The sequence below is a fragment of the Accipiter gentilis genome, chromosome 26, assembly GCF_929443795.1.
Source record: "Accipiter gentilis chromosome 26, bAccGen1.1, whole genome shotgun sequence".
Lineage (NCBI taxonomy): Eukaryota > Metazoa > Chordata > Aves > Accipitriformes > Accipitridae > Astur > Astur gentilis.
This window is the reverse complement of record NC_064905.1, coordinates 22,728,860-22,752,635: the sequence shown is the minus strand read 5'-3', so window position 1 is coordinate 22,752,635 and position 23,776 is coordinate 22,728,860. Positions and strand designations below refer to the sequence as shown.

Below are 23,776 nucleotides of genomic sequence, written 5' to 3'. Positions count from 1 at the left end.
CGTGCACAGATCTGTAAAGTTTGGGTTAAATGGTGAGTTAAGCTTGACTTGCCTCACCTGGTATAGGAAAAAGATGAAGTAATTCCAGAGAATGCAACTATGCAATACCACTGGAGTTAGAACAATTCAGCTCATCTTCTGGATACTCTTTGGCCTAACTCAGTGCACACATTTTTGCCAGCACAGCTACAATGATCAAGACTGTCGAACAACAGCATTCCTGATCAGCATAAACGTTCTGCTTTCAGTAGCCCTGCATGTAGACAGTAACACTAACCAAACTGTTCCTTAACAAGCTGTACCTTGCCTTGTTCATGCTAGGTGATCTTACTCACGCTTGCTGTTGACACACTCATGTGCAAACAGATCTGTTGTACACAATATACATTTCTAGATGCTCTGCACCTAGAGGCACTTTGTTAGCATATATATACACCAAAGAAGAGTATAAATCATACTGTTTATATTATATGCAGATACTACGTATAAACGTGCATGCTGCATAAATTCAGTCCCCTTTCCTCCTGAGGTTCCCTCAGCTGGAAAACCCTCAAAAGCAAAGGCTCAGCCCTGTAAACAGCAGCAATCTTCAGACTACTATTCGAAGGTCATGAGTGGACAATAACGGCTCTAAGGACTTCCTTTTTCCTCTCTTGTGCAACTCTAGCGAGGCTTAGTCAGAAGAATAATGCTAATAAAAGTAATACACCAGAAGCAGCTCTGTTCTGCAATCAACCAATTCTCAGCAGCCCAGGAGCAGCACTCAAAGGTCCAGCCTCTTAAAGCAACAGATGCCATTTTGGAAACAAAGAGGTAATTGCTACAACTGTAATTCCTACCTCAGATTAACTTTTCTTGTGAAACACTTTAAAAAACAATTTAGCATTATCTACAGTCAAAAGGAAATGGATGCAAAATAGCTTTGAGATGATGTGATAACAGCAGAAGAAAAATATACAAAGACCTAAAGAAAAAGGGTTGCATGCTGATCTAGTATTACTCTCCTGAAGTAACTCTTTCAGATTAGGGTGGGAGGAGGGGACAATAAAAGGTTTGCATGCAAGGTTCTTCTGCATTAAGTGCTGTACTATAAACTCACACTCCAGTTTATGTTGAAACAACTTCCTCCTGGATACCAAGTTTTTGCTGCAGCAATTTCCCAAAGCAGCATGCCCACCACCTGCTCCCCACCAACGCAAAGCTTGAGAAACCCTCAGTTACTCACTGGAAATCGTCTGTGAAACTGAAGTGGCTGTGGTTGTGGTAGAGGTTGTGGAGGACTGAGTACTCGAGGACGTGGATGGAGACGCTGCAGATGCAGGACTACTGGTGGTCGGTGTGGAGGCACCTACTGCTTGTGCCTGGGCCTGGGCTTGCGCCTGGGCCTGGGCTTGCGCAGCCAGCATCGGCGTCAACTCCGACTGCTGAATAACTTTGACCCCATCTGGCTTAGTCCACGCTGACTCACGTGTACGTGCATTATAGAAATAGACCTACAATTTAAAAATGTCACCATCAAACAACTGCTTATCTGGAGGAGGAGCATTTATAAATGGTCCAGTTCCTCATGTTTTAAAAATAGTAAGAGGATAGACAAGAGCGTAGGATTTTACTGCAGTGCCAGACTGTGTATGACAACATGCTCACAACAGCAGAAAACACCCATTACTTCGTTGTTTCTGGTAACCGTCTTACCTTGCCATCTGGAGTTTTGTTTTCTACCCATATCTCTTCAGCTGGGGGCATTGCTGGTGTTCCAGGGGCAGTGACAGGCGGCATTCCTGGAGGGAACATCATACCAGGAGGTGGTGGCATGCTACCCATGGGAGGAGGCATAAATGGTGGTCTCTAAAGGCATATAACGACAATAATGATGGTAGCAGTAATAATAATAATAATACAATTTTCAAGCAGAGTTTTCCTTTATTAGAGCACCAACAGACAGCACAACTATAGTAAGGTTAACTCTACCAGCCTGGAGAGCTTCTTCAACAATCTAATGCTACCAGCTCAGAGAATGCACTTCCTGACAAGCTACCACCTATGGCAGAACAGCTGCAATAAACACTTCAGTTCTGAGATGCTAACATCATCTGATGCAGAGCATCAGAAAAAAGTGGCATGAAAAGAAGCGAGGTGAAAGAAAACTCCTCTCCTGAAAAGAAGAAAATATCCCAATGCACGAAAGAGAAAGAATGGAAGAACTGTCCCTGAATAACTGACACTCAGACATCCTCAGCTGTAAATCAAATACACCACTAAACAGTTACACAATGACCCTCCCGGTGAACAAATATAAAAAAAAAAATTACAAGTAAGCATCCAATTTATTAGCATAGCAGAGCAGCAGATTTCATTACAATCCGTTACAGTTCTTGATTTCCCGTTAACTAAAACTCTAACTAGTGCTAATTTAAAAAGAAAAAAAAAAAATCAAATTGCATTTTCATTATTGCATCATCATAAGAAACCCAGAACTGCCCTGCACACAACTCTTAATTGAAAGCCTGAACACCCGCTTTCTAATTCAAAGTGCATTAAATTCTTCTATGCTACTTGTTTATTTGGACCGTTCTGAAATTTCCTGGGCATAACAAGTATAGTGAATACTTCCCTATAAAAAAAGGCAGTTGACAAAATCCACCAAGTTCTTTAACTTATTCTGCATACACCTACAACTGACCTAATTATCTCCATCACTCCAGTTCTAATTGTACTTGTGATTCAAAAGATTTCCACTTCACAAAGGCAATACCAAGACAGCTCACTGGCAAAAACCTTCGAGCTCTGCACTCGTAACTGACAGGCCCGAGGCTGAAACGCGCACATGCGGCAAGACTAGGGCTCTGCTGAAGCTAGCATGTGTGCAGGAAATCCAGTGTCACAGGAACTGGGTAGCTTGGTGTGACATGCCACAAACGTGCACCCTGAGCTGCACCTGTGCACTGAGAATTGGAGTCCTACCCTTGGCTGTTTTCAGCATGTACCATGTCCTTAGTTTCTGTCTGCATTTGGCTTCTTCCAGAAGTTGCCCTGAGATCAAAATTTCTTCTGTAAGAGTGATATTTTAAACTGCTTTTTAAATTCATGTACCAACTCTGATTTTTGTTAAATACTATTATAAAGTAAGTCAAGAGTACGTGGACGGAATTCAAAACAAACAAAAAAGCCATTAAGGTAACTACAGCCTTTCTTTCCTTCCTTATTTCTTCTCCACAGCTCCTCCATCTGGCCACAAGATGATCTTTCTCTTTACTGCTCTACAATCTGTAAAAAGAATCCAGTAGGGCTCACTTTTTGCCTGCTGTTGCTGCTTTCCCCATAAAACAGGGTTAGACCATTACAGGGCAGTCCTGGGAGCGAGGAAGTGACGCTGGGTGTACAGTCAGGGGATCTACAACGCCTTTCAGCTCCACTTGAAGCACACTCTCTCCTCTGTTTCTACCACAGGACCTTTCAACATTGCGTCTCCCCTTGCACCAGAAGCAGGGCGAGAAGCTAAAACCCAAACATTCGGTGCAAAGCAGAGCACAGTGCTGACATGGCATGAAAAATTTAGACATGTTTGGTTCATGGATTCCATGTATGGTAATGAGTTGTAGAAGACATGCTTCCTGCATGGCATGATAAATCAGCTATGATGTAACAGCTGAGAGCTGAAGCACATTCAGAATATAAATCAAACACATCAATCAAGGAGACAGCAGCAGCTAGGCTTCGGGCTTCAAATTAACTCTGGCTGATTCTTGAAACTGCAGGAAGGAAGCAAGGTCCTGTTATCCCCACTGCATGTTCTCTTCCCATCTTGCCCACATCCCTACATTTTAAAATTAATGTCATAGCACTAAAGTTTTCACTTTCCTATTACAAATAAGGGATTTAAACCATTATTTATAAACCACATAGTACTATTCACCTCCTTATAGGCCCACCTGAGGTCCCACATAGTAATTACACTGCCCTAACAGCACAGTACTCCTACAGTGCTATTAAAACAATACATTCCTTATTCACAAAGGTGTTGTACCTTTCAGACTGTCCAAGTCTCTGAAAGGTAGGCAAAAGAACTTAAACATACATCACTATGACATACAGCCAAAAATCTACCTTACTTGAGCCCAACTGGGTCATACTATCCTTGTAGGTGCTAATAATGCTGCAAGTCTTTAAAAAAACAAAACAAAACACCAAAACCCCCAAACAAACACCCCCCAACACCCCCCCCCCCCCCCAACAACAACAACAACAATAAGCGTAAGGTAAAGAGCATTCTCCCTCTGCCAAGAGTAAACTTTTGTCAGTACGGGGCAACCTGCAGCTGCTCCAGCCAAACAATGAGACTACTCCTAGGTTGTTTTCCAAATGTTAAATTTTTCTTTGCCAGTGTGTTGACAATTTCTGGTGCATTACTAATGACGCACCCTCCTGAACACAGCACTAAAGCAAAACATACCTGACTGCTGATTATATACGTACTTCTCAAAATTGCTACCTGCCCACCTAGCCAATCCCTTGGTGTTCAGTAATAATAAACTACCAGAGTGATGGCAGGTGTGGCTCATGCTGGAATCCGCATGGAATTCAGCTGCACCTTCTCTCTCAGTCTTTGTGTGCATCCATCATTACCCCACTAAGTGAATACAAGCAGAATCAGGATAACCCTAGAAGGCTGATGTATACTTCACATGCCTGCTTTGAGGTGTTCAGAAACTGGAGCGCAGCCGAGTCCTGCATTCTGCACGGCCACAGGGCACCAACATGAAGTCAGGTTTTAGTAAAGACTCTGTTGGCGAGCATATCCTAACTGCATAATTGATTAATTTAGAATTGCCTCAAGGAGCTAAACAGAAGTTGCATTTACATACCACAGGTATGCATTAGGTTTTATAACACCATGCACGAGCCTGCTGGTTTTTTCATTCATTTTAATGTCTCTCCTCTTATTATTTCCACACGTGAATACAAACAAGAAAAATCCATAAATCCCAACTCAGCAAACCAAGAGAATTGCCCGTTCTTTACCTGTAAATGTGGAGGTCCCATTGGTGGAGGAATCCCTCCCGGAGGTGGCATCGGAGGCATGTTTGGATCAAATGGAGGACGTCCAAAAGGGGGGCGAGGTGGTGGAGGAGGACCTCGCATCATACCAAAAGGTGGAGGTGGTCTCATGAGAGGCGGTGGGCCTCTCATGACTGCGTTTGGTGGGGGAGCTGGACCGCGAAATCTCAGTGCTTGCTGCTGAGCCATTCTGTGGATAAGGCCAAAGGGAAAGTTTATTTTTGCTTCCTGCTAAGCTGTAGGAAAATCAATTCTTAGAACAAACAGGGAAGAACCCTAACAGAAATCAAAAGGGTGTGGAAAAAATGCCAAGTTTGAATAATCAAAGTGTGCAACTACTTCCAATAGTTTCTTCCCCTTTGCAATTCAAGTTTATTAGTCTTCAATTGTTAATTTTTACTCACAGAAACAAATAACCTAGAGCTGGGATGAGGACAGGCAGGCATCGTAGGAGCACACCCTGATCTGCCAAAGCTCCTTCAACACGACCTGCAACTCTGAGTCCTGTCTGCATGTACATCCTCGACTTCTCAAGCAACGGCTGTCCGTCGCGCCGAGGGTTTTAAGTGCTCTGTAGCACCAGTGTCTGCCAGGACTATCTACATCCTTCGCATTTGTGACCTGTGGCAGGACGTGAACCCTGACCATCGCACTAAGCCCGCTGTGCCACCCAACCCGCTACACCGGGAGCTTTGTAACCGTATATATAGAAAAAAACGTTCACCTTTGGAACCAACAAACGCTCTTCTGCTGCTCTCAGGAAAACAATTTTGCCCACCATTTACTGCCAGTGCAATACCAATGTTGGCATGATGACTCAAAATCGGAAAAAACAGAGGTTATGAGAAGATGAAGGGCAACACACGCGCGGCTCAGCGCCCAGGCCGCAGGGCAGCCCCTGCTCCTGCCGACCTGCACTGCCAGCGGGGCGGAGAGCGCCGGGGCCGACGACGGCAAGGGAGACCCCGCCGGGCGCCCCGACCGACCGACCGCCGCCGCCGCCGCCACCGCCGCCGCGCCCCTGCAGCCCAGCTCCGCGCCCGGGAGCGGAGCCTCGGCGGGCGGCCCCGGCCCGGCGGCGAAGGCCCGGCCCGGCGCCGGCCGCACGCGGAGACAGAAAATGGAGGCGGCGAGAGCAGCTCCCGCCGGGCCGCCCGCCCCGGCCCCAGCCCCGGCCCCGCCCCGGCCCCGCCCCGCCCGGGCCCCGGCCCCGGCCCCGGCCCCGCTCCCCCGCCGCCGCTGGCGGCCGAACCCGCCGGGCGCAGGCCGGGCCCGCGGGCGGCGCTGCGGGAAGGCCGCGGCGGGCGGGCCGGGCCGGGCCAGGCCGCGGCCCCCGGCAGAGCCCGCGCCCGCCGCCGCGCGGTACCTGAGCTCGCTGCCGTACCGCTCCGCCGCCGTCTCCCCCTCGCCGCCGCCGCCGCCGCCGCCGCCGGCCCCCGCGCCGCCGCCGCCGCCGCCCCGCTCCGCCATCGCCGCCTCGCAGCGCCGCCGAGCCCAGCCGCTGCCGCTGCCGCCCCGGCCAGGCCCCGCCGCGTCCCATTGGCCGCCCCCCACGCCCGTCAGCGCTCGCGGGGGGCGGGCGCGCCCCGCGATTGGCCGCCGCGCCCGCCGACTTTGAATGGGGGAAGCCAGGCGCGCCAGGATTGGCTGCGCGCGGGCGTCCCGCGCCGCTTGCGGCACGGATCACGTGAGGCGTGACCCGGGGAGGGGACCGGAACTGACCTCACGTAAGACGGAGTCTCGTAGGAAAAAAAAAGAAAAAAAAAAGACGGGTGCTACATCCAATCAGCGGGCGGAACCCCGTCCACCAATCACAGGCTGCGGCGCTCCCATCCTGAAAAGCCCCGCACGTCACCGGGGGCGGAGCTCCAGCAGCAGCCAATGGCGGGGCACAGGGGTGGGGCAGCCTCCCGGGAAACAAAATTACGGGGCAGCAGCCAATGAGCGGGCGGTGCTGGGGGGGGAGGGGGGGAACGGCCGGCCAATGGGAAGCTGGCGCGGGCCCTGCCCCAGCGCCGTGCGGCCGCTGGGGGGCGCCGTCTGCCGGGGGCGGCGCGGGGCCGCAGCGGGAAGCGGCGGGCGAGGAGCCCTCGCGGGCTGCCCCGGCCCCCGTTAGCCCCGGCTCGGGCTAATACGGGCCGGACGCCGCCCCGCAGTCCCCGCTGGACGTAACTGCTGGCAAAGGTCCTGATGCAAGGCGCGGCTGCGCTGGCAGAAGCTCCTTGAAGAGGCAGTTAGACCAGCAGAGCCTCGGTTGGGCGAGGGCAGCTTATTTCTCCCGCCGGAGTTCGGTTTTACCGTCGGGGCCCGCGGCAGCACGTGTAGCGAAAAGCCCGACGGCCTGTGCGGAGCCGGGGGAAGGCAGCGGGGTCTGCCGGAGGCCGATAGACCGTGCCTGGGGGCCCTGCTATGGGCCCAGAGCCTCCCGGGAAACCCACACCTCCGCGGAGTGCTGCCCGGGGCGGCGAGACCCCAGCCTGGGGACGGCTGGCGTGGTTGTGGCAACCCAAGCCATGGGCAAATGCCGGGGGGGACGTGGCTGCGGAGGGCGAAGGGCTGCGGTGCCCGCAGGTGGGCTGGGATGGAGCAGGAGAGGCGTGAAGCGTGTGGCTGGTCCCTGCTGCCGCACCGCAGCGGAGCCCCGTGGGCTGGGAAACGGGAGTTCATGCTGCACCGTGATTACCGTGGGACTCCAGTGGGTTCCCGCTGGGACGGGGAGATGGGGAGCCCCACGGGGGAGGGAGAGGACCTCCAGGGAGATGGCCGCAGCAGGGCCAGGTCCGCAGCCCTCACGGAGAGGCAGCACCGGCAGGCTCCCCTGAGATGTGGCCCTCGGGACTGCCCGGAGAGCTCGTTACATCTGGGTAAGGTACATGAGAAATCGTGCAGTCAGCAAAGGAAACGCACTGTCAGTTCAGACTCCCGCTCCTGTGTTTATTTTATGGCCTGTGTAACTGAAACACTCAACACACGTGGGAGAACAGTTACTCCTGTGAACACTCGCCAGCCCTGACTCGTCAGCTGCGGACTGCCGAAACTCTAAATTTATGGGTAAAGCCTGCAATAACCTGCTGCAGGAACTGGGAGCTCGGCTGTGGTGCTGACATTATGTTTGAGACATAGTGAGATATAAAATACTCTGTTGAAGAGCCTCCTGCTGCTGAATTACACATTTCAAAAGAAAAAAGCCCAGAATGACAGGGAAGCAGATCTTTCCCCCCTGCAAGGCCGCATTTCATGTGCCAGGGGACATCACCCCCCCCTCCTGCTGCGGGGAGGATGCCGGGAGCCTCACTGAGCCATCGGGTCTTTCCATCTCTAACTGCTTTGATTTTGTGATCCCACTTTTCCCATTCCTTTCTTTCTGTAAAAAAAAGAGCTGTCTTTTCTTAAGTAATAAAAACAATCGGAATTACTGAGGGACCTTTTGGTGGTGCTGTGCTAAAGAGGTTCTTGCATACTTTGATTTTGCTGCTAAGTTTCTTTATTCATGTGTTTTGCTTGATGTCGCTGCTGCTGTGAGGATTTTTGACAGCTTGGCGGGTGGCTGGGGCTCCCTGGGTGCCTGCGTGCCCTGCTCCATCCTAGTGTGTCCGCAGCCCGGCCTGGCCCCAAACCCAGCTGGCAGCAGCTCGGGGGGCCTGGGGTCCTCCCCGTTGCCTCGGCCCCTCCGAGGAGCTGTGGGAAGGAGCTGGGGATAACCTCAGCTGGCTCTGCCCGAATGGTGAGATGCAAAGAGCCTGTCTCCGCTCTGTGAGGGGAGAGGAGATGGAGTTGACAGTCCCCACCCCGCGTCCCCCCTCGCCAGCGCCGCGAGTGATCAGCGCTTTCTGACAGCAGGAGATTAAAACGGTTTTTGGACGCGATAGCTTAGATCCTTCCCGAACAGTGGGGCTGTCTGTCTTCCACTAGTGTCTTTCATCCCCCTTTTCATCTGCTTTTTCCAGGATTATCTCAATAATTTATTAATTGCAGGCTGGCAGTTAGGAGCATCTGCAAGGCCCTTTCCCATGTTCAGAGAGCTGGTCCTGTTCCACGCAGAGCCCCGTGCTGCTGTGCCGTGGCCCCCCTTCCTGCTCCCCTTTATTTTCTCAAAACACTTCAGCCAGTAATTCTCGGACTGCGGCTCTTTCAAGAGCAATTAATTGTGAGCTGCAAAATGCGAGTCATTTTGACAAATTTTTTGGTAGCTACCTGATCAGCAGGATGTGGCCTTTGGAAACAGTACAAGTTATTGCCTTTAATATGTACTTCCCCTCGATTTCATTAAAAATCTAAATTCTAATAAAGCAATTTGCTGCATGCAGGGACACCCTCACTAACTAACCAGCAGAGTAGGCTCCAGGAGTGCAGATACGAGAGGGGACGGATGAGCCACAGCCCCTGGACAGGCTCAGGTCGACACCAAGGCTGCTGCAGACCAGGACCTTGGCAGTACCGGCTCATTCATCTCCTCAGAAAGCCTCAGTGCTGCTCTCCAGGCTGGGAAGGCACCGATGGCCCTGGTCCTTGGGGGAACAGGGCTGCGGCGAGTGCTTGGTCGGGGAATAGATCCCCCCAGGGAAAACCCAAACCTAAACCGACTGCAGTGGTCCTGGATCTGCTGACGTGGTAGTGCAAATGTAATGTCTTTTAGGCAAGCTGGGTATCCAGACAGTTTTTCAGAAAAGCCTGCAGCCAGCATGCCCGCAGCAGCCTGGGTTCCCCTCTCCCTCTCCCCGATCCGCCCCCCCGGGCTCGTTGCTCTGGGCGGCTCGGAAGCCGCTGGCTCCGCTCTGCCACGTAACAGCACAGAGCTGCTGCTGCTGCTGCTGGAGAAAGAGCGTTCTCCGTGGAGATTTTTGAACTGTATACCTTTTCAAGTGTTTAGATCTCTCTGACTTTTAAAGGGCTATTTCTTACGTGGTCCAACTTGTCTGCCAAGCGTACAGGAAGGATGCTTGAAATTTCGTGGTTTGGATACTCCGCCTCAAATCTGCCCAAGTTCCCAAGGTCCAAAATGAGCAGCCTTTTTCTTTCTCATTGCAGCTATGTGACATGAGCTGATTTTCAGCACTTTGGTTTCCTCTGGCAGTGTCACAGCCCTTGAGCCACAGTGGGCTCCCGTGAGGGCCGGCGTCCCGCAATGCTGCCGAGTGTTGCTCCCGGTCCGTGGAGCTGTGATTAGCCGTTCGGATGTGCGGGCTTGGAGATGCTGACATCTTGTCATTCTTTTTTAATTTTTTTCAGGTTTCAGGTTGAAGTGTGATGCCAAATTAAAAATTTTGCCCTGGGCTGTCTGCAGGGCCTCTCGGCTGCCACAGTGCCAGCATCTGCCGGGGAGACCCCCAGGTCCCGTGTCGGAGGGCAGCAGCCCCGAGCTGGCACCGGGCGGCAGAGCTGGGGAGGGTCCTGCCGCTGCGGTGTGGGCGAAGACGGCATTCGCTTTCCCAGCTCCCCGCTCGGCCTTGCATTTCACCAGTGCTCGGGGCCCCGGGGCAGGTCCCCGAGGGGGGAAGGTCCCTACAGGGACCTGGCCCAGGGATCTGCCTGACTCCAGCTCGACCCGACTGCCAGCAGTCAGTTAGCAATAGCACGACACGGCTTTGTCGAAGGGGAATGCTGCGTGCTGGGTCTGGGCATCCCTTGAAGATGCTTATCCCCAAAAAGAGTGGCTCTTGCAAAGCCACGGGCGAGACAGCAGCAGCATGGCCCTTGGCCAGCACCGTCGGCAAACTAGACGCTGTTTTCCTGTTCAGCATCGGCTGGGCTAGCGGGGCTGGGAGGCGTGCACGTTCACGAGGGAGGCAGAAGGCAGCAGCCATCCGCACCCCACCTCTGTCCGAGCCCATCCCCTGCAGCCCTGGGGGGGTTAATGGGGGCTCCCCTGGGGGCTCGGCCACGGGCACAGCGAACACTTGCTGTGGAGGGTGAGATAAACAGAAAGGTCTTGGACTGTGGTTCTGACTGGGATCCAGTCCTCACCGTTTTGGTAATATATCCATTTTTTTTCTCCTGGTGTATTTTTTTATGCAGGATAGCAATGATTAAAATGGTAATTGGCTTCACTCTGGCTAATTGCATTTCACAGCGAACCTATTTGTAGAACAATCCTCTTATATTTTCTGGCTGCTAGGCTATTAAACTAAGGGCAGAAAAATGAATTCATGGTTGTGCTTTTCTGTGAGGTTTAAATAATTACTAGTTTTGGAAACTATACCTTGGGAACACAGAGGAAGGAGTGGTCCGAAGGAAGCCTGAGGAGCCGGCGATGGGGAGTCCAGCCCCTCGGCATGCATGCTGCAGTGGTGGTACCCACCATGCTGCACCGCACCGCACCGCTCACCACCCACCCCTCCGTTTCTGCAGCCCTGAAAGGGGATAATGTTATTTAAACCCTTCAGTAACTCCGTGGTAGGGCTCCAGAGGTGGATTTGGGGGCTGAAATCGTGGGGCTGGCCGCCCCCTGCCCCACGTGCAGCACGTGCTCGTCGCGTCCCTCCAGCCGACAGCCGCGGTGAGGCACCGGCCAGGCATCGTGGGGGAGCACATGGGTCTGGGCGTTGTTAAACTTTGACAGGGCACATCCCCATCCATCACGTCAGCTGCTGCATGGCAGGGCGCACACAGACCCCGGGCACGGAGCTCCCTGATCTGGCCTAATGCTTTCCCTGTGTTTTAAGGAAAAAAACCCTGTTTTTTCCTGTACGTGGGGAGTCTGTAGATTTCCCCCGACAGAAGGGAAGGGGGCTGCAGGGTTCAGCCACAGTGAGGGCTGCAGAGACAGGCGTGAGGTCCGTGGAGGTGGCCGGAGTCAGCCAGAGCAGAGGGTTTCGCTCAAACTCGGGCTCCTTTGGAGGTTATAGATGGAGCATAGCCAACAAAGCCAAGCCCAGCCTCTCTGCTTGCTCTTTGCAGCACGATCGTCTCTTGCAGCTCCTCGGCCAGGAGGGACCGTGCCCGGGCCGTGCCATCCCACCCTGCGGGTCCTTCTGAAAGCATTGGAGACCTGTGACTGCCGTCGGACACCGCCGCGGGGCTGGGGAGCAGGCCCTGGCCGAGGAGGGCACGCTCGGCCCCTGTCCCAAAATTCTGGGGGTGTCCAGGGAAACTTCTCCTGCCTGAAACCAGCCACAGAGCTGACACTAATAGAAAAAGACCATTAAAAAGCTCTGCGATATTCTGTTCTCCTGCTTCTGGTCCCTCTCTCCCTTTGTTGCTGCTGGCATTTTATGAATTATTGATGTGCCTAGGTGCTGCTGCTCTCCCGTTTCCTCTGCCGCTGCTCCCGCTGCCGCAGCCGTGCAGGACCCACGCCGTCCCGGGGACGGGCTGCCATCAGGCGATGCCCCGGGAGGCGGCAGGAGGGGCTCAGCCCCCGGCGCGTCCCCCCAGCAGAGCCAAATGCAGCCCCTGCCACCGAGCAGCTCGGTCCCCGTGCTGGGGCGCAGACCCGGGCTCCTGGCTGGCACGGGTGGGGGGTTTAGGCAGACACGGAGATGCCCTGTGTGCTTCTCCGCTCACGCGAGGTTTTCCTCCTCTAGCTCCTGACCACGACTCTGCTCGTCCCCGGGTCCCCTCCCCAGCCCACGCCGTCAGGGTCTTCTCCTCCGGCCTGTCTCAGCTCCCTCCTTGGAGCACAGGGCCCATGGTCCAGGACAAACGGCGCAGGGTGCATGGTGCAGACGCAATTTGGCAGAGCTGCCCGACCCCAGAAGTGCCCCCATGAAGCCCCGCACCAGCGTCGGCCCAGGGGAGCGGGCTCAGGGCAGCTGTTGGGAATCGCCGCAGGGTCAGCTAAGGGGACAGCCCGGTGACGGCTCCGTGTCCCTTCCCGGTCCGGTGGGAGATGCGGGCTGGGGTGGCCGCGTGCCAGCCTCATCCAAGTACGCGTGACGGGGTACCAGGGAAAGGAGGTCTTCCACGGAGCACTGAAAATGTGCCTCTTTCCCTGAAAGACCAGAAATGCTCTTGTCTCTGGGGTTAATATTTAATGAGGCGGTTTTAGGATAGAAGCTGTCTGCTGAGGGACAGGGCAGACGTGCTCTCCCGCTCATTCCGCGGTATGGGAGGGTGTCAGTGTCCACGGGGCTGCTCCCGGAGCGGGACGAGGCTGGTGGAGGCAGCGGGGTGGGAGCCGCAGCGGGGTGGGAGCCGCAGCGGCCGTGGCACGTGCAGCCACCCACGGCAGCCCCCACTCAGGGGCTGAAGCGCAGGGACGACACGGGGCTGCAGCAGAGTGACGGGATCCATGCCGTTCAAGAGGAGCGCTCCCAATCCGGTGTTCTTTTGGCTGCCTGGGACTGCGGTGAATTGGAGCAAACCTGCTCTTTGGGCCGCACCTCAGCTCCGCCGTGGCATCCCAGGGAATGGCATCGATGTTAAATCCCAGGACACCATGTCTCGTGGCCAATTTGCTCAGGCTTCCTCAGTGGGGGCTAATGTGTTTTCCATGTTAATGTGCCTGCACGTGGCATCCAACCTGACTGCAACGTGGAGCCGCTAATACTACATGACTGGCTCACGTGCCCCGTTTGCAGGGGGACAGGGGCTGTGCGCACTGCTGCCACTCTGCTCCTCCAAACAGCTTTGGCCTGGACTGACTCCATAGAATCATAAAGTCCAGCATTTAAAGAAATATAATTTTTTTTCCTAAATATTTCCTTCTGTCTCTAGAGTTATTTTGAGTTGTGAGGCATTTCAACCCTGTGGGCTTCAGTACTTGGTCAAAACACCCCCCCAGTGCTCCCCTTAGAGCCGTGCCCCAGCTCTCCCTCCAGCTCCATCCCATTTGCAACTGTCTCTGAGGTTCCTCTTCCAGCAAAGGGATCCAAGAGAGCCTATCCTTGTTCCTACCCAAATTCACCGTCCCTAAACCTCCCATCCTGTTGCTACCCCAGGGAGACCCACACACTCGTTCCTCTGCTCCATGGGAACACAAGGCTTCGGGAGGAGAGGCCAGCCTTGGAGGAACAGGCAGTACATGGCACGATGAAGTGTGGAGAGACGGCAGCAGGCCAGACGCAGTTGCCGTGCTGGTGACAGAAGGAAATCCTTCTGCAGGCAACGAGGCACGTTTCAGCCACGGCTGGAGCAGACTGGACACGTGCTGCAAAAAAAGTGCCTGCGTGCTGCTTGTCCCTTGAGAGTCCCCAAAGCCATGGCCATCAGCCGGCTGGGGAGTCGCAGAGCATAAAACCAACCGAGCAATAAACAGAAGTTCAGATGCTTTTATATGTTCTCACTACATTACTTAAAGGAGGATGTCTGCGTTTTGCTTTTTTTTTATAGGCAGAAAACTGCACTCAGGCCATAATGTGGTAACGGTTGTAGACTAATCTGTTTTGGCATTTGGGGAAAAACAGATGTATTCTGAAACAACTGCGATATCAAATTTTAAGTATCATCTCTGACTCAGATCCTTGACAAGCTTTGTTCTTGCTCACAGAGCTGCTGAAGGAACACGTAAGCGCCGGGCTCCATCGGAGCGGTGCGGGGCTGTGGGCTGGCGAGCTCAGGGGCCAGCTCAGCCCCTGGGCTCGGGGCAGCACGGCCGGCACACCGCCGGCATGGGGCTTGTGTGAGAAACAAGCTGGCCGCCTTCGTGCGGGGCTGTGGTGTGCAGGGTCCTCCTTGGCGTGTCCCACAGGAGCCAGCGCTGACCGCGGCAGACGCAGGGCTCGGGCTCTGGCCTGGGGGTGCGTTGGTGCAAGCTCGGGGCTGCTCCGGCGGAGCCCGTCTGGTCGTGGCTGGCTTGCGGTAAGCTGTAGGTACACTGCACGCAAAGGAGAGACCTGCCAGGTGACCTGCAAAAATACTTTAGGGTCTGGCAACCAACAGGTGACCATGGCGTCCTCAGCTGAAGCTTCCATAGCTATGCATCCTGCAGAGGTCTTGAAAATTTAATCCTTCTCCCCAAATAATTTCCTGATTTTTTTAGTGGGTTTGTCTTCTAGGCCTAAGATCCTTTTATGTGTTTTTTGTTGTGTGAATTATACAGTGTATTTGGGCGTGCTCTGTGCGGCACTGTCCCACAGGTAGCTCTGGAAGAGGATTTCAAACACGGGAGATGAAAGGGATGTTCTCTGTGTGCCATAAATACTGCAGCTCCTGCACGTGGCCCCGCTCGCTGCGCATCTGAAGAGCATGATCAGCTGCGATCCTTCCTTGTCTCTTCTTCCCAGAACTGGTAACACAAGGCAAGCCCAAATACACCAGAGCCTCCGCAGCATCCATCTGCCTCTCTGGCCGTGTGCTGCAGGGGAGCCCTGGGGAGTGGGTGTTGCGCTTCCCATGCTGGCCCTCTCCCGCCTTTCCGCAGCCTGAAGAACGGCTCCAGCTGCTGTTCGGAAGCGACTTCAAGATGCAAAAGTGAAGGTGGTGGGACCCCTTGCTGCGAGGCCAAGGGGTCTGTGCCAGGGGAGACCAAGGAGCATCACCTCCAGCGGCACCAGACCCAGCTCCCCCCGAGCCCTCCTGCAGGTGCAGAGCATCACACGACAGCTTCCCGCGCCATCCGGGAGGGATCAGCGCAGCGGGGCTGGACAACGGGTCTGTTCGCCTGGGCAGCACCTTATTTTTTGTTCACACAGTTTGGCAGAGGTCTGTTTAGGAGGATGCTAACTCTCGCTTGCACAGGCAAAGGCAGCTCAGAGGGTGATGGTGACGGCGGTCCCTCCGAGGTGGCCCCTGCTGTCATACCCCCAGTTGTATCCACCCGGTTTGGGGCTGCTGGGGCCCTGGGGTGGCTCTTAACAGAGCGAAGCAGCAGCAGCCCTGGAGCGTGCTTCTGCCCCAGGCAGCCCAGGGTGCTGCCTCTCGGCCCCTGCCAGAGGGGCACCCGGGGGGAGGATTTGTCCCCCGTACTGCAGTCCTCCCTCCGGCAACCTCCCCAGTGCTTTCGGGATCCAGCAGCAGGGCTCACCCTGTGTAAATAAGGGCTCCGGTAAACTCGCAGAAGGCATGCCTTAGACACACCAGCCTCAGGAGGAGAAAAATCAAAGGTTTCCCTGCAAATCCATCTGCCCTACATCTCCTCTCCATTTTGATCTCCAAACTCATGCAAGTTTAAAAAGCAAGCAAATGCTGACAGTGTGATTAACCTCCCCACCTGCTCCCTGCTTCTTTCTGTCCTGGAAAGAGAAGCTCGGCTCACCTGCCTGGTGGGAGCATCTCCTTCAAGTGTGAGAATGTAGGGAGTCAAACCAAGATGGTTCCGCTGAAATTACACAACACCACACTTTTAAACAGGACCTGAATTATTTAGTTCCCTTGCACTACCCAAACGCTTTGCTCGTTTGGTGGATGGTGGCTTGGTTTCCCTCCCAGCTTTTCTGTTCTGACAGTGAGTAAATGGAGAGATATCGTGCTCTTCAAATGTTTATAAATAACCCACGTCAGGATCAGGCTCTGCCACTGCGAACCAGGCAGGGTAGGAGGCGGTGCGGGGGGTGTCTGGTCCCGGCAGCAGCGCAGCGCTGGATGTGCCTGGGCGCTGGCAGGGCTGCCCCCCCCTCGCCCCCCATGAGCTCCCCAGGCAGCCACCGGCAAGGGCTGGGTGACATGGCTGGTGCAGGCAGTCGGTTCCCGGTTCCCCTTGCACACCAGGAGGGAATGAAAACACCAAGCCGACCCTGAGCGCCCACAAACTCCGCTGCCTGAGAGGTGGATGTGGGGGTTCAGCAATTTTGAGACCACCTCTACCTTACACTGTGCATTTAGGAGCTTCATTTTCACCAGGCAGGTTGAAGACATTTACCACATGTCAGTACTATTTTACAATAGCTGATACAGATTTATGTAGCATTATTGTACATTTTTAATTCTCTTTGGATTTAAAAACAGTCAAAGCATTTTACTTTCCTCTGTGTATTGTTTTGCTCCTCCATATAAAATTCTACTGAAAATGTTGTGACGCGTGTCACCATATATAGGTCTAAATTTGCTTAAAGTGACAAAGTCTAAACCATGTCTTGATGATGGACTAAATTTGTATCTAACATTTCCAGGCAAACCGCAAAGCACAACTAGTGTCATTAAAGACAAATTTGCTAATTGCTTTAAAACACTCTGTTCTGAAAATAACTAGCGAAGCTGTACGACTGGAATGAATTCCTTCTGCTTTGTATTGGTGTAAAGCGGCATTTTCTCTTGAATCGGTGAGTCTCCACAGAGCTCCTGTTGCTGTGAATGCCCACCTGAAGCCTATGGCCACATGCTCTTAGCATCCCCGGGCTGGTCCAGTTGAACCGGCGGGTGACGGAGGGCACAGTCCCATCTCTGCACTGGGCTGAGGGCCGGGCTCGTTTGGGTGGCGATGGGCTGGCAGTGGTACGGGCTGCTGGGGACCTGCCAGGCTGCCCAGCCAGAGCTCCCTTCTCGGGGTGCCCTGCTCGCCCTGGAAGCCCTGCTCGAAGGCAGGTGGCTGTCCTGGGGCTGCTCTGACCGCTTCTCCCTTGCTGAGCTGGGCTTACCTGGGCTGGGCTGGGCTGCCCGAGGTGCTGGGACTCCCAGTCCTCTGGCCCCAGTGCCGTGGCAGTACCTCACCCTGGTGTCCCACATCTCTGGGGTGCAGGTGCTAATCCTCACTCCAGCCACGTGGACCACAGCCCCAAGCGCAGGGGCCTGGAGCAAAGGCTGGGCTCTCGGCACAGATCAGCTCCAGCAGAAACTGCTTTCCTAAGAAACGTTTTTCATTCCAAACTGGACGTATCTCCCAGGGAGGGCAAACCTCCTCCTTGCAAGCTCACGAGGGGTGAAACCTTGGAGGGGGGAAAGTGCGGAGGAAGAAGAGACTGGAAGTTAGGATTTTTGCAGCTGAAACTCACCAGTTTTCTCTGGGAAATAAACATGGCCCCAGCTCCAGCTTGCGCTCCACTTGCCAGCGGCTGCCTCCTTTGACCAGCTCCTGGTGCGTGACCTGCTCTGCACCCCAGTTTGCAGGAGCAGCCAGGAGCTGGGACCCTCAGCGGAGCCCTGCAACTCCCACGGGACACTGGCGGCCAAACCCTGCTCAGACAGGCAGACACGCGCACGCACAGGCACACACGCATGCACACGCACGCACGCTCCTGCCAGGCCATCAACCATTCACATCTGCACCATGGCAGCAGGCTGCTGCCTCGCTCCTGCACACCCCAAGCCCCCCGCAACCCCCCCCCCGTACCCCCCCCAGCCCCAGACCCACCAGTGCCGGCTGTCCCCATCTGCCCCGTCCCAAGACTCTTGCGTTCCTCGCCCCCCTCTCCACCCTCTCCTCCCACGTGTGCTTTTATACGTCCGGGGGCTCCCCCCCGCCCCAGCTCCCGTGATATCAGATGTGCTTCTATTGATTTCCTCCCTGCATTTGTTTTTGTTATTCATTATTAATGGGATCATTTTTCCATCCTTCGTGCATGAAGGCAAATTTTGTGTAAAAATCAATTGAGTGAGCACCGCCAATGGCTTGTTTGGTTTTCTGTGCTTTCATCTCTCGTGTGCAGTCCCCGGGAGACAGAGAGCAGGATATTAAGGAACAAACATGGAATGGGGAAAAAAATAATAAATCAATTCTTGGTGGTTCAGAAACCATAGACAGGGGTTTGCCTGCTGAACCTTTGTCTCATACACATGGGCTTTACTGGGCATTTCCCTGCCCATCTCCCAGTTCAGCAGGTTTCACTTTCCCCTTTAGCTGGGCTGTCACAAAAAGGGAATTAGTTTCTCAGCAAGTTTGGCCTGCTTTTTCTATGTTACCTGTGGGAGGGTCGGGGTGGGGGGGGGCTGTTGAGGAATTAAGTGTCCCAGGGTAGGTCCCAGAGACCTGCTGACCGGGACAAGGAGCCCCAGCTCTCCGAGAGAGCTCAGAGTCCTGATCCTCACGCACCTGGAGAGAGCAGCAGGGCACGAGGGAGCGGGGATTTGCGTTTTGGTGGCAGCTGGTACAAAACTGGTACCCTGAGAGGGTGAGGGTGACCCCGGCACAGCCCCTTGCCCAGCCTGACCGCAGCCGGCAGACCCAGGGCCAGCACTGGCCTCCGTCCAGGGTGCCGGGCACGGCAGGGGTGGAGGCCCCTGTGTGTGGAGGTGGATGGAGGCCAGGCAGGATGGAGGCCAGGCAGGCTGCCCGTGAAGGGCTGCAGTCCTCCGCCAGGCTTCTCCCGCTGATGCTCCTCACCGGATTTGTTTGGCAGCTTGGCAGGACACAGCTTCCCACGAAGCCTTTTAACAGCACAAGGGGACCGAAAAGTGAGCGGTGCCTCGTGTGCGTAACGCATCGTCCGTATCCCAGGGCGCCGAGTCCCAGGATCAGAAATGCAAACCTTACCGTTTAAGAGCAGCAGCCACCAGTAAAACTCTCTTTGCAGCTCCCAATGGCAGCCAAAACTGCCTGTGCCTTGGCTTTGCGGGGATGTGGGGTGGCTGAGAAGCCAGAGATGACCATGCTCGTGGCAGCAGGGAGAAAAAGGTGAGACTGGAGAAGAAGGATGCACACCCAGGCCTGACTCCACTGCCAGGCAGGGATCCTGCTGAGCGCTGACTCCTTCTGCCTTCCTTCCCCCACCCCTTGGCATTGCCTTCTGGCTTCAGGGCACTACTTAAGTTAGACCAAGAAGAAAATGTAGGCTGCTTCTTTGTGCCTCCTCAGCAATAAATACCGGTTCCGAACTATTCCCACTGAAGTAGAAGGAACTTAATCCCCAGCTCCGGGAAGATCAGACGAGTTTCCTGTATCACAGTGTATTTACCTGGCACCAGAGCTTTGGGAGCCAAACCCAGGGAAAGAATAAGGCACCAACAATGATTAAAACAGCACGTACCTGACCTCTGAAGTGAAACTGCAAATGAAGTGATCAGGTCCGGTATGTGATATCTGGGCAGAGCAAGGCACAAACCTGCACGTGCAGAGCGAAAATAAACCCGGAATTTGCAAAGAGTGAAATCTGGGCAAAGAGCGCCTCTGCAGCGCTGCCTTTGTGCAGCGAGGAACCAGGAATAAAGGAGGGCAAGCAAGAAGGACCAGGCGCTTCAGGTCTCCCTGGTCAGCGTATCTGGCGGGGGGGGGGGGGGGGCGGGAAGGAGCACGCAGGAGCTCATTTCTGGGACAGTAACTGCAAGTTTGGGAAAGTTCGTTTAGGACTTGTTTTACATCGTTAAGCTGTTCTCTGGACTGATGCAAAAGGGACAAATGCAGAATTGTCACAAAAACGTGGCAGATCTAGGCAAAACCAGAACAGCCACAAAAAGTAAAACTGCAGTGACACCTTTGCCGTCCTAAGAACAAGCACGGTCCGATGTCCTTTTCAGAAGTGAACAGGCAAGAAAATACGGCCACCACAGCTGCGAGGTTCTCCTCGTAAAGGGGCTAAGTGAGGCTCAGGCTCGGTTAGGCGAGGCTGCAGCTAGTTTTAGCGCAAGCCGGGGAGGATAGCAATTCCGTCCGCGGACCGCTTTCGGACCTTTAAGTCACTTCTGTTCCGTCCCGGCAGACAAAAAGAAGGCTTGGGCAACGGCGTCAGCCTGCGGTGCCCGGGCGGGATCTCTCCTTCCCGTGCGGGGCTGCTGCCTCTCGCCCGCGGCGGGGGGATCGGCTCCCGGCGGTCGGCGCTGCCGGGCGGCCGAGAGAGCGGCACCGCGCCGGGCACCGCCGGACCCCAGCCCCGCTCCCGGCCCCGCCCCGTCGGGCCGGACACTCCCGCCCGCCTGGAGCCCCGACGGCCGCCGGCTCCGGGCGGAGGGGCGCCGAGCGGCCGTCCGGGACCGCGACCCCCGGGGCAGTCGGCGGGGGGGGGGTGGAGAAAAACGCCCCTTACCTGGGTTGTTTGTGCGAAACCGGCCGCCCGAAGCCCCCCGCGCCCGGCGGCACCGGGAGCCGTGCGGCGGAGAGCGCCGGCCCGAGTCCGACCGGGCGGCGGGGGAAGAATGCCGCCTGAGCTGCCTTCTGCCCCTTTTATGTACGACGGGAGGCGATTAATATTGCATCACCCTTATTTTAAATTTGCAGAACCCACAATATAATGGAATGGCACAAGGGCATTTATTATTAACGGACGTTTGATTGGGGAAGAATCCGGAGGGCTGATCGGAAAAACAGGCAGCGAGGGAGCGCTGCGGCTTCCCGGCCACCTGCAATTAAAAGGCTGAACCGGCGGGGTCGTTCCCTGGCGGGGGAGGAGGGCGAGACCCGGTTCTCCGGTTTGATGTCTGTCACTCATTGAAACGCCGAAGTGAAACGTTCAGCGGCGGCTCGCGCTTCGATCATTCATTTTTAATCGTTAAGGTGCTTCTGGGAATCGTAAATAAAAGCCTCCCCCCACCTCTAAACAGCATTAGAAATGAGCCCGCCGCAGGTTTCCTTTGGGGGGATTTGTTGTTTCCACCCGACGGGGCGGGAGGGACGCGCAGCGGCGCCCGCGGCTGCCGGGTCACCCTCCGCGGCGGCGGTCCGCGGGCGCGGAGCGGGGCCCGGGTGGTGGTGGGGGGGGGTGTCCGGCGGGACCGGGGGGGGTCCGGCGGGGCGAAGCCTCGCCCCGTCTGGCGGGGGGGCCGCCCCGCCGAAGGGCGTTCGTTGGTTCCGCGGTCGCCGTAATTTCCTTCGGCGTCGGCGTCGCGGGCCGGCGAGGAAAGACACGTCGCTTCGGGTTGAAAAATAAAGCTTTATTCCAGAGCGGGGTGGGGAGCGGCGCTGGCCCGGAGCAAGGCGCGGCGGGCGGCTGCGCCCGTCGGGGGACGGAGCCCGGGACACGGCGGACGCCCCCGCCGCGACGCTCCCCGGCCCCGCGCCCCCGCCGCCGCGCTCGGCTCCGGTCCCGGGGCGGGCGGCGGGGCCGGGCCGCCTCGACGGGGCCGGGGCCGGGGCCGGGGCCGGGGTCGGGGGGGGGGTGGGGGGCTGGTCGTGGCCGTCGCGTCGCGTCCCTTTCGCGGCGGGGCCGGGCGCCGTCAGTGCACCGCCGAGTACTTCATGCGCTTCTGCTTCTGTCGCTGGTTGCAGAACCAGACGCGCACCACGTTCTTCTTGAGGTCCAGCTTCTCGGCGATGGCGGCGATCTTCTCGGAGGAGGGCCGCGGCTGCAGCGCGAAGTAGGCCTCCAGCGAGCGCTTCTCCGGGGCGGCGATGGAGGTCCGCTTGCGCTTGCGCTCGGCGCCGGCCAGCAGCTCGGGGCCGGCGGCCCGGTCGCGGTGGGCGGCCTCGGCGCCCTCCAGCCAGGCCTGCAGCACCGGCCGCAGCGCCGTCATGTTGTTGTGCGACAGCGTCAGCGACTCGAAGCGGCAGATGGTGCTCTGGCTCAGCGACCCCACGCCCGGCAGCTTGAGGGCCGCCAGCGCCGCCCCCACGTCGGCCTGGGTCACCCCCAGCCGGACGCGCCGCTGCTTGAAGCGCTCGGCGAAGGCCTCCAGCTCCCGCGGGTCCGACTCCGCCTCGGGGGCGGCGGGGGGCGGCGGCGCCGGGCCCCCCGGGGGCCCCACGCCCGCGGCCGGGGGGCCGGCGCCCACGGCCAGGGGACCCGCGGCGGGCGGCGGCGGCGGCGGCGGCGGCGGCGGCGGCGCGGGCAGGGCGGGGGGCTCGGCCAGCCCGCCGACGGCCAGCGAGGGCGAGAGGTGCTCCAGCAGGTCGCCGCCGTCCAGCGCCGGGTGCGGGAGCGGGAGCGGGTGCGGGTGCGGGTGCGGGTGGGCGGCGAGGGCGGCGGGGTGCGGGAGGGCGGCGGCGCAGGGGACGCCGCTCATGGCGTGGTAGGTGGCGTCCGGCTTGAAGGGGGGGGGCTGGTGGTGGTGGTGGTGGTGGCCCTTGGCGTGGGGGACGATGTCGACGGCCGCCAGAGCCTCCGCGCGGGCCAGCAGGCTCTCATCAAAGCTCCCGAATATATTGCCCTGCAGCTGCGGGCGAGAAGGCGCATGGCGGAGTCAGTGGGGAATAGTGTCATCTCCGGATGAAAAACCTGCCCCGGCACCGCGGTTCCTCCTCGGAGCTCGGGTCATAAAAATTAATACGAAGGCGGCAGCCCCGCTCGCGCAGACGTGCGGATCAGAGACGGGAGCGGGAGAGGGGGGAGAGAGGTTCCGAGACGCGCGATTGTTCTGGCGACATGAAAAAAACATTAAGCCGGTGCCTGTCAGAAAAATCTGCCTTAAAGCGCTAATTATGCTTCATCTACATACCTGCGGGGCCGGGAGGCAAACTCTGCGCATTGCCTCCGCGCTGGAGTGCAGGCTGGAGAACTTGGGCTCCTGGAGGGCGGCGTGCATGGCGAACGGCTGCTTGGCGTTCATGGCCATCATCTTCGCGCACCTCGCAGGTAGGCAGCCCCTGACATCGGCTCGGGGTTGTCGCTCTGCCTCGCCACTGCCCAAGTGAGCGATTTTCGATGGCAGAGCTTCCCCTGCGCGCCCGCTCGTCCCCCCCCCCCCCGACCCCCCCCACCCGCTTCTTCACTCATCTTACACGCTGCCTGCCAGCACCGGGCCCCGCGCAGGCGTGATGCGCCGCGGGGAGCCGAGGGCAGCGCGGGCAGCACCGGGGCAGCAGGAGGCCCCGGCCCCCCCCCGGGCCCCCCCCCCGGCTCCCCGTCCCCGCACCGTCCTCCAGCACCCCGCTCGGGGCGGCGGGACGCGCCGTCGGGGCCGGGGGCTGCCAGTGCGGGGCCGGGAGCCGCTGGCAGCCCCCGGCCGGGCCGGGCCCCCGGGCAGCCCTGGCTGTGCCCTCCCCCCTCTCCCCGAATCCTGCCCTTCGCTCGGCTGCGGGGACGGGGACGGGGACGGGAGG

The 23,776-nt window shown here is 56.9% G+C and overlaps 2 protein-coding genes and 1 long non-coding RNA gene across 9 annotated transcripts in view; all 3 read right to left on the bottom strand.

Moving 5' to 3' along the window:
- The window catches only part of TCERG1 (transcription elongation regulator 1), a 34,571-nt gene extending 28,025 nt beyond the window's left edge, over nucleotides 1–6,546 (bottom strand). For 5 of the 7 annotated variants that reach the window (XM_049829844.1, XM_049829845.1, XM_049829846.1 and 2 more), the window contains exons 1-4: nucleotides 6,425–6,529; nucleotides 5,023–5,248; nucleotides 1,696–1,848; nucleotides 1,226–1,493 (exon numbers count right to left, since the gene is read on the bottom strand). In XM_049829844.1, the coding sequence (XP_049685801.1) occupies nucleotides 1,226–1,493; nucleotides 1,696–1,848; nucleotides 5,023–5,248; nucleotides 6,425–6,528 (751 nt within the window). In that variant the 5' untranslated portion in view covers nucleotide 6,529. Of the gene's footprint in view, nucleotides 1–1,225; nucleotides 1,494–1,695; nucleotides 1,849–5,022; nucleotides 5,249–5,782; nucleotides 6,052–6,424 lie in introns of those variants that run through there. The other 2 variants (XM_049829848.1, XM_049829847.1) reach the window with 2 other exon arrangements.
- Nucleotides 6,547–16,663: 10,117 nt separating this feature from the next.
- Nucleotides 16,664–20,936, bottom strand: LOC126051177 (uncharacterized). Its single transcript, XR_007509734.1, has 3 exons — nucleotides 20,829–20,936; nucleotides 19,836–19,910; nucleotides 16,664–17,798 (listed from the first exon to the last, which is right to left on the bottom strand). It is a non-coding gene; the product is annotated as an uncharacterized LOC126051177 (long non-coding RNA).
- A 960-nt stretch (nucleotides 20,937–21,896) lies between these two features.
- On the bottom strand, nucleotides 21,897–23,402 carry POU4F3 (POU class 4 homeobox 3). The gene is made up of 2 exons (XM_049830044.1): nucleotides 23,173–23,402; nucleotides 21,897–22,890 (listed from the first exon to the last, which is right to left on the bottom strand). The coding sequence occupies exons 1-2, from the start codon at nucleotides 23,290–23,292 to the stop codon at nucleotides 21,955–21,957; spliced, it is 1,056 nt and encodes a 351-aa protein (XP_049686001.1). The 5' UTR covers nucleotides 23,293–23,402; the 3' UTR covers nucleotides 21,897–21,954.
- Nucleotides 23,403–23,776: the final 374 nt, after the last annotated feature.

Excerpts from the sequence above, each read along its gene's own strand:
- POU4F3 (XM_049830044.1), bottom strand. The coding sequence starts at position 23,292 with ATGATGGCCATGAACGCCAAGCAGCCGTTCGCCATGCACGCCGCCCTC. Across the intron at positions 22,891-23,172 it reads TTTGCCTCCCGGCCCCGCAG|CTGCAGGGCAATATATTCGG; the intron begins GTATGTAGATGA and ends TCTCGCCCGCAG.